The 9,528-nt window shown below is 38.9% G+C and overlaps 1 protein-coding gene across 2 annotated transcripts in view; it reads left to right on the plus strand.

The window, feature by feature from the left end:
• The window catches only part of COG6 (component of oligomeric golgi complex 6), a 55,122-nt gene extending 50,716 nt beyond the window's left edge, over positions 1-4,406 (plus strand). For both annotated transcript variants that reach the window (XM_053935376.1, XM_053935377.1), the window contains exon 19: positions 2,001-4,406. In XM_053935376.1, the coding sequence (XP_053791351.1) occupies positions 2,001-2,148 (148 nt within the window). In that variant the 3' untranslated portion in view covers positions 2,149-4,406. The remainder of the gene's footprint in view (positions 1-2,000) is intronic.
• Positions 4,407-9,528: the final 5,122 nt, after the last annotated feature.

The following is a 9,528-nucleotide window of genomic DNA, read 5'->3' on the forward strand; positions in this document are numbered from 1 at the left end:
GGGTGATTGCTATAGCTGCTTCAACTCAGCTAACATGCAGAAGTTTATTAACCTACTATAATCAGTGTTATAGATCAGGTTCTGCTCAGAATGAAAACAAAATAAATCAGTTAGCCCATTAGCCTTCAGGCAATTAGCTTTAAACGCAAGCAATCCTTCTGAAATTAAAATACCCATTTATACAGATGCTTGTAGAATCACTGTCTGGATAGTCAATATTTTTGATAGTAAATAAACCTTGAAAATTCAAAATGTTCTCAAAATTCAAACAAAACATTTAACCAGTGCTATAATTTTAATCCCTGGCTATAGTAGTTGGAATTTTCAATTTTGAAGACATTTTTCTGGAGATCAGATAATCGAGAGCCCCAACCTATGAGGTCTTTGGTTCTCAGAATCAGACCACATGCTTTGATGAGGGAGCAGCGTAATACATACTCATGGGCAATATCATTTAAGCTTTGCAGCTGTGAATCCTTCCAACACTACCAGTGCATGCTCTTGTCTTTCAAATTCTTTCACTCATTTAAAAAGCCTTAAGCTATATATTCATATGGTTGTTGGTCTTGAAAAGCTCTTTTCATTTGTGTTGGATCACAGAAACTGAATGCTGAAATTACTATTTTTAGCAAGTGCTGCCATTTGTGTTAGTAATAAATGTATCACGTTGTTATGGCAACTGAAATCCTAATGTACTGATTAATGGCACTGACATTATTTGATTGAACAACATGTGATTCTGTTCCATTCTCTGAATATTTTAACAAACTTTTTTTATTTATTCATTTGGTGCATCCATTCTACACAAATTCAGTGTATGAAATGCATGCTTTCATAAAGGATTGTCATGTTACAATACCTTAGTGATCCCAAGCTGAGGTCAGTGACAGTTGTCTTACCTGAACACCCTGAATATATTTCCTTTGTAATAGGTTTGGATTTGCTATTATAAATGCAGTCTTTTTTTCAGGTATTCTAATAACCTAGTAGTACTGGCAGTTGATGCTGTATATAAAAAATCTGGATACTGTGTGTCAGAATAAAATGCGGGTTTGGTCTTCTAACCTGCTTTCTCATAGCTTCTGTTCCTTAATGTTTCCTGTAAAGACTAAGATTTTTATACTTGATCTTTGAAATTTTTTTAACTTGTAAATTTTCAACAGTCTGTGAATTCAGCCCTGATTTTAGTGGATGCAGTTTTGTTGTCTTTGTTTCTCTGCTTCATATTACAGCAGGGCTGAATGTGGATTTGTTGTTACCTTGGTTTCTTCAGCTTCCGCTGGAGTTCCCGTTGCATGGGGTTGGCTGTAAACTAGTTGCAACTGCTGTTCCTAATAGATAAAAATTCATCTGCTACTGTAAGCACCATCACCATGATGATTAAAGTAAACTGATTCAATGGGCAATGTAAATTAAAATTATTAGGTTGTCTTTAAAAAATACTAAACTTTCCAGTTAAGTTTAGCATTCAGTCTCTGCATTGTTACTCATTTATCTTCAGAAAAAATAATAGGACACAGACTTCATAGCATTGTTGATAAAAGGTTGTGTTTTAAATCTCTGACCACTATCACTAGTTTTTTGTCAGATTATGGAATCATTATGGTATCTTGCTGTCAAGATAAAGCAAATAGAATATATTTGCTAGTAGATGAAAAAAAAGTATGTATTTACAAACACAATAAGAAGCCACTGAGGGTAGAAGATAGATCACTAAGTTTATCAGTCTTTTAAAAGATACAGGCAAGTGCACGTGGGAAACTTATGTCTGCTAATCAAATCCTTCTATTAGCTTTTGCTTGACTGTAGAAATAAAGAAGCGCCTGTCTTGGTTATCAGGTCATATATGTGAGTTTATCTGTGTATGATACAACGAGAGAAAAAGCCTTCTTTTTTTAATTTTTAATGTTTATTTATAATGTATATCTTTAATTCCTTATTTGTAATACAGTTATATTCCCTACAAGTTACATATTATGTTATTTTGTTTTGGTTTTTAGAGAGCAGATAATAAAACAGTCAACAGAACTCGTCTGCAGAGCTTACAGTGAGTTATATGCAGCTGTGATGGATCCTTCAAATGAATATAAGGATCCAGAAACCATCCTACACAGATCTCCTCATCAAGTTCAGGCACTCCTTTCATAGTCTTGCGTCCCTCAGATTAATCAGAATCCATAATGCTGTATTTCTTGAGTATTTGCATTGAATTATTTTTCTGCTTTGAATTCGGTTGTGTAACTGTATAGTTAAAATATGTAGGAATGCAGTTTTCTTTAATTTGCTTGACAGAAGTCTAGTCTTTCCTGTGTCTTTGAATACTTTCAATAAGCCAGAAAATAGAATATTGATTGAAAATTATTTTAATGTATTTCTCTGATGGAAGTGGACCTTGACAATGTGCAATCTCTTTGAAAAAGGAGAAAAGCTTTTTTCCTTGCTGTACATAATCCTTTGAACTGCAGGTTTAACCAGTGTCTGTTATGACCTCACAAATATTTTTATTTGCTCTATTGTCTGTTCTCTCACTCTTTTTCTCAGCCTGCCATCAGTAAACACCAATAACTGAAATCTTAATACAACTGATACACTTTCAATGACTCATGCATCACTTTGCAGCTCATAAATAATTTCAGAGTGTTTGATGCTCTTTTGCAAATCCTGTTGATTAAATCTTTGAGGCAAAATTTGTGTGTTTTTTTTTGCAATCTATTATCTGGTGTTTTCTGTCAGGAAAAAAAATGTTTGAACTACATGCTTGTATATAACCTGTAAGTTAATGCTTTAAATTATTTTTATAATTCTGTTTTACTGGAAGGATTTTGGTTTAGTGCAATTGTTTTCAGTAAGAATCCTTGTATCAGTTAAAACATACTGATCTCCTAAGGCTGGGACCAGTAACAATGTAGGTTAGGAAAGTGGTTTGCACAACAGTATGGCCATTCCTCCCTCACATGTACATAATTTTTGTTTTGTTTGTTTTTATGTACAGAAAAAGTTCATCTGCTCTAGTACAAGTACTTACTCAGTTCATAATCCACCAAGAAATTTTCATGGTTTACATGACTTGGTGTTTAAGTGGGAGAACTGGGGTGTCTAGATGTCCCAGCTTAATGCATAGAAAGCCATAAGTGAAACTTTCATTTCTTTTCTCCTTTGGTGCAAGCTGAAGCTTCCCTCTGTAGAAGCCCTGATATTACAGAGTTATGATTTAGGGGACTTCTGCTTCCAGGAAAAGAGGAAAATAAGTAAGTAGGATATTTGTTCTCTGTTGGGTCTTATGATAATTATCTGCAAATTCCTTAAACATAGTTAATTCTTTAAGAAAGTACTGTTAAAAAGAAACCTTCAGGAAACAAAAAGTTAGTAAAATGGATCTGTGACTAGGTTTTTTTCTTCATTTGTTTTTAAAGGATAATTTAAGCAAACATGTTTTGTTGGAAGCATTTAACTTTTTCTTCTCTTTGTTACTGTAGGAATGCCACAGAGTTATTACAGTCACCTGAGTTTAGTCTCACAATATATGTGGCTTATTTTATGTACATCAAGGGGGAGAGGAGCAGTCATTCATATTGAATAACTTATTTTACTTTTATTAGTAGTAATAGTCCACATATAAAATACATACTTGATGGCAGCCAAGTCTGCAGCTTAATGTATGCTTGCAAAAGAGCAAGACATAAAGAACAGCAGCAATATATTCTAGCCGCTTGGAAAACTCGTTGCACAAAATGCATTCAGTGCGCTCAGAAAGCAGCTTCTGTGGTAATGCCACAATAAAGCAATAGCTCCTTTTCCAAATGGGAGTAATTTGTTGGTATAGAAAGTGTAAGTGTCCCTGGAGTTCTTGGGCCAGGCATAAATCTTTCTGTAAATATGAATGTTAGATTTATTCTGTTTAAAATCTCTAGACCTGTAAGACAAAAAATTCCAGAAGCTTAGAAAAGCTCTAATGGAAAATTACCAGGTAAGTCTCTTTCTATTACTCAGATTTTGCATTGCCATAGTATACCTTCAGGCGGCTGTTCATTGTTGTTTAATAATGTTAATACTGCATAATATGCCAGTAATTATTATCTAATATATGAAAATTATATCAGTTGTGAAAAGACTATAAATTAGCTTGAGATGAGCATACTCATAAGAGTGAACTTTTTCCTGAAATAACGCTCAACCTCAGTCTCCAATAATCAGTAGCTTGCATGAAAATTAGTAAGAAGTTGCTTCCTATGTTTGATTCCTTGTAGAGACTTAATTATCATTTTGTCTTCTCTTGGTAAAAATGCAAAAGCTATAGAAGTTATAGTTTAGGAAAATTAAAGTCACTAGCTAATTTTGGTCTGTGCAATTAATGACCAATGGTCATGAATAAGAAAGGACATCAATAAAAATATTTGACTTACTGACACTTGTCTTCCATGTTGTTATTTTCTCTTCCTTGCCTTGCTATGAGTAGGAAGGAAAATGTGATTTGATTATGACCTGCCTTTTCCATCTTGGTATTTCTGACCCTTTTATTTTACAAATTCCCAGGATTTCCACACTAGGAACCTTGATGCTGCAGTCCCCTGATTGACTAGAGGATCCAATAGCATTTCAGTAAATGAAATTACTCTGGATGTCAGTAGCTGGCCCATTTTCAGACCAGTTACTGCAGCTCTGACTTGAGCATCCCATGCCTGAAGAGATGCTCCTGTGCTTGGGCTGAGTCAGTCAGCCCTTCTGCTCTTGGTCCTTATCACTTTTCCTGGAGGGACGTGGCTTTTCCTGGAGAGAGCGACTCCCCTCTCTGTGCTGGGCCGCGACTGGGGAAGGTGGGAAAAGAGAGGGGTTTGCACACTGCCCACGGTAGGCAGCACTCACTGCATGTGACATGCTGACAGCCCTGATCTGAGAACAGATGTGTTGTCTGGTACAAAGAGCACTTTCCTGGGAAGTGGGAGAGATGGGTTCTGGGCCAAAGGAGTTTGGAATCAACATATCCCATCTTCCTGGCAAGCACCCAGCCCTCTGACTGTTGTGTAGTATGAGATGGGGCAGGTCTGTTTCTTCTCTTTCGAGTTCAGCAGCTGTGCATAAATCAGCGTAAAATACAGGAGGCAGGAGATGGAATAAGCAAGGAGGAGTGTGGCCCTGTGGCATGTACATAAGGGGTCTCTTAGACCTCCAAGGTCTGGATCTTCCTCCATTTGTTACATCAGGACCTTATGTTTGATTCCAGTACATGAGTCCCTGAAATACAATCAGGTTCCCAGGACTTTATCACCCACAGAGTATCCAGTAGGCAGCAAAATATGAAGTTGGGCTTGGGTTGGACCCAAGGTGGTTGATCTGTGCTGGTGGCAATTCCTATGTGTTCACTTCTACATGTACAGTTTCCTCCTTCCTGCTTTATAAATGTGCACACCACTGAGGAAATACAATATAAAAGTTGTTTTAATTACAGCAAGCAAGCAGCAGCCCAGCCATGGTGATTTTTTGTTTTCTATTACAGGAAAAGAGAAGCTTGCAGGGGTTTGGAAAGGTGACAGTCTATTTGTTTTGCAGCATTTCAGAGTGCTCCTCCCTGTTCACTAAGATTTATGACTCTAGCCCTGCATTTTGTCTGTTAGACTCAGCTATAATTATTTTTATTAATGTTTTGAAATATGTGTTGAGGGAAAATGCTTTCAGAATTGCTAAACTTTTCCATTCGTTTAAAAAAATGTAACTGTTCTTTGATCCCTTTGCTTGCCTTGCTGAATCACTTTGTGGGCAACCCAGGGGGTGGGACACTTATAAAATTTTGAAAATTAAACAAAGAGGTTAGACATATTTCCGTGAGCAAAACACACCCTCCAGAAAGGAACACAGACATGGGTGTGGGTTTATTTGAAATCCACTGCCACCTGCTTCTGAGGGAAAATGTGGGAAAAGAGACATTTGCTTATGATGAGAACAGCCATCCAAAACGGCCTGGCTAGGGTTAGATGCTGCAAATGGATATTTAATTGATGTTATGTTTGAGAAGTTCAGAGGATTTTCAAAAATCATATAACTCAGCTCACACATTGAATTTACTTGGTAAAGATTTCCAGAACTGCTCCGTCTTTTCACTACCAGTCTTAAGAACTTCGCAAACTTTATTTCAAGCCAATCCAGCAACTGCAGCACAAATTCTAACCCTTGAATAATTAGAGTAAAATGAGATGCTTTGAGTCAGCCCATGCATACAAAGCAGTAGTTGAACACAGAGCAAATGTGTTTCTTGAAAGAATTTTTTAAAAATGGGAAATTAATATAATTTGAACTCAGATATTTGTCCTGAGAGGTAGGAGAGGCAATGCCATTCATGTGGCAGGGCAGATCTCTCTGGTAATCCACTACACAGTAGAAATCAGCTTCAGTTTTTCAGAATCAAACTCCTTGGAAGTTTTTAAAGGTGCTCATGTTCTGTGCTAAGCTGTTGTTTGCCCAGCAAGGTGGCCGAGTTGTGACCCAGTGGGGATGTCCATGCCTGGTGTACCCAAATGCTCAAAAGGTGGGTGAACCTCTTGGCACACAAAGATCCTTTTCCAATATTCTATCTCCATCCTTTAGTAAAGAGGCACTTTGTGCAGAGCTAATGCAGATCTGAACTAAACACAGGACATTGCTCCTGGCTTGGTCCTTGTCCAACTGTTTATCCACCCAGAGATGGTGCTGGTAGATCTCCAGCAATCTGCAGAATCCTCTGGTGCAAAACTAAGGAAAGGCAAAGCACAAAGGAACCCTTTACACCTGAAAATGCACACTTCGTACAGTACTGTACATATCTTGTGTGCATTAAGGCCTAAATTAGGGTATGACCCACTCATGCTACAGTTGTCACACCAACTTTTCCAACCTACACTGGAAAGATGAACCACAAAGGCTTTGCTCTTAACAAAAGGAGTTTGTTTTGACTAGCTTACTTTAGTAATAAGGAAGCCTTGATGGAACAAGATATGGCTGAAAGGTGTTTGATAGATTAATGCAGAGGAGCTGGCAGAAAAGAAAGAGACTGTTGCATGTTTCATATTCAGACAATGAAGCTTTCACTTGCTGCCTGGTTCACAGATGTGGCATTGTCAAATTGCAGGAAAATGCCTGGCACACTGTATCGTTGACTATTTTAGGGAGGAAAAAAAATCAGAACACACTATTTATAGAAGCCACACAAATAAGTACTGAGTTCTTATCAGCCAAAGATAACATTAGTTGTGATTTATCAAAGTAATCTTTATTTTATGGAAAATGGATAATAGGGTGTAATTTAATCCTCTGTGAATGTAATGTATATTTCAAAGGGTTCTTTTTTGTCAATAAAACCATTTGTTGTACTTGTTAAACTAATTAGTCTGGTTGCTGTTTCTTAGGACAGGATAAAAGATGCCCATTAATAAAAAAGGGGAGGAAAAGATGGGTTTGAAAGTTTGTGAAAAATTTTGTACTCATTGCAAGCCAGTTTTCTGAACAAAACAGATTTTGCCTCTCACTGCAAGCCTGTGTTAACTGAGTTTGTGCAGATTATACATTTTTCTTTTTTAATTAAAAAATAAACTATTACCCCAAAAAATTAATCTAATTTGTGCTTCACCTCCTCCAGGCATCAGGGTCTCCTCCAACTTTTTTGGCTACCAATGCTGGCACAAGCTACCAACAGCAGCGCTGAGCGCTAGCGGTGAGGGTGATGTTCCTGGCTGTTTCTCTCTCCTCTCTGCATTTTTTCCACCATGTGCAAACACATTCCAGGATTAACAGAGAAAGAGAAAAGGGAAGAAAATTGAGCTGAGTGCATCCTGTGCCAGTCCCTGGCCAGCCATGCACCTTTTGCTGGGTGAGGAAGAGTTTTGCAGGGGTAGAGCATGGGGCTGAAGCTCTGTTGAGTCTTGGCTCTGAGAGGGGTCCTGGCAGCAGTGCCAGACTGTAGAGGCAGGACATGAGATCATTCTTTGGATCTGCAGTTGACCTTAAAAGATCAGAAAGGCAGAAGTGGGTAAGAGTCAGAAGAGGAGATATATTTTATTATAATATTTTTTTCCTTTTTTCCTTAGTGTTTTGGTGTCTTTGTTTGTAGCCTGGCAGCCTCATGAACTTTTAATAGGAATTTATGAATGATTTTCAGAGAAGGACTCTTAAAAGACTAGCTAAGCTCTTAAAGGTCTTCTGCCTTAGAAACGTCTCATAAAATACTCCTTAGAAGGACCAAGTTATGGGGAAATTCTTAATGGTCTTTTCCTGGTTGTAGCAGTTTTGCATGATCATCCCAGTTTCTTGATTCTCCTTGTACTCTCTGTTGTAGAAACTGTCCAAGTGCAACATTTCTAATTGTGAATTACTGCATCCAGTGGTTTCAAAGGACCTCAGATCTAGACACTGAGGTGAGAAGCCTTGGTCACACGTCCAGCTCCCAGGGCCCCACTGGGGAGATTGTAGAGCAGATCTGCCCTCTCCAGCCCTTCCCCACTTTGTTCTGAGGACACCTGCCTACTTCAGCAGGAAAGACTTGCCCCTGTACACAAAGCACAGTTCCTCTGCTGCCTCCGTTACCTCTGTCCTGAGTGGAACTCACAGCTTGGGATAGGGCTGTCCATCTCCTTCTCCACTGAAAAGAAAGAACAGGAGAATTACCAAGCTACTTGATTTTTGTAGGTGAAATAAAGCCTTCACTTCAGCAGCCACGCGGTCAGAAATCAGAGTGGCAAGTTCAACCCTTCCACTTGGATCTGGTGGTCCTGCTGCCTCATACTTAAATACTGTGGGAACAAAACTTTATCCCTGTGAACATCCATCCCCAGCTGTGGCTCAGAGAGAAAGGCTCACCAGATCTGTGCCTCAGATCTGGTGCTCCAGTGCACCCCAGCAGAACAGACTGGGCATCTTCTCACAGCAGCCTGCTAACACTGCGAGGCAGAGCTGACGTACCCCATGGGCTTCCAGGACAGTGACCCAAGCAAATGCCCGGATCAGCTTGCCAGCACTTTCTTGTGGAAAGGGCTCTGAATCTGAGGATGCTCTATCCTTGCTGTGCTCCCTTTGGTTTCAGTAATAATTTCTACTTGAACATACTCATGCACCATTTCGTTATTTTATAAGATACGTGAATTTCTGTCAATCCCCTTCCCCAGGCCTTCTTGGCAGCAGTTAGGAATATCACAGTAGTGATAACAATATGTCAACTTTCTAATTAAATCAGATCAGTTTAGAAAGTTCTTTGAGTTTTATGTTTCTATACCCAGAATGACAAAAGGACTGAAAACTGCCAACCATACCCAGAGCTGCACCAAAAGCAGTGTGGCCAGGAGGGTGAGGGAGTTGATTGTGCCCCTCTAATCTGCTCTTGTGAATCCCTCCTGGAGTACTGTGTTCAGCTCTGGGGCCCCCAGCATAAGAAGAAATGGACTTATAAAAGGAACACTTCCCACTCCTCTGATTGCTGAGGCAGAGCCCAAGGAGAGAGGTGATTTCCACACAAGGAAGTGCAGAATCTGTTCCAGTAATCCGTACTAGGCAGAGAAAAATAGCGAC

This window comes from Vidua chalybeata, chromosome 2 (assembly GCF_026979565.1).
Source record: "Vidua chalybeata isolate OUT-0048 chromosome 2, bVidCha1 merged haplotype, whole genome shotgun sequence".
Classification (NCBI taxonomy): domain Eukaryota; kingdom Metazoa; phylum Chordata; class Aves; order Passeriformes; family Viduidae; genus Vidua; species Vidua chalybeata.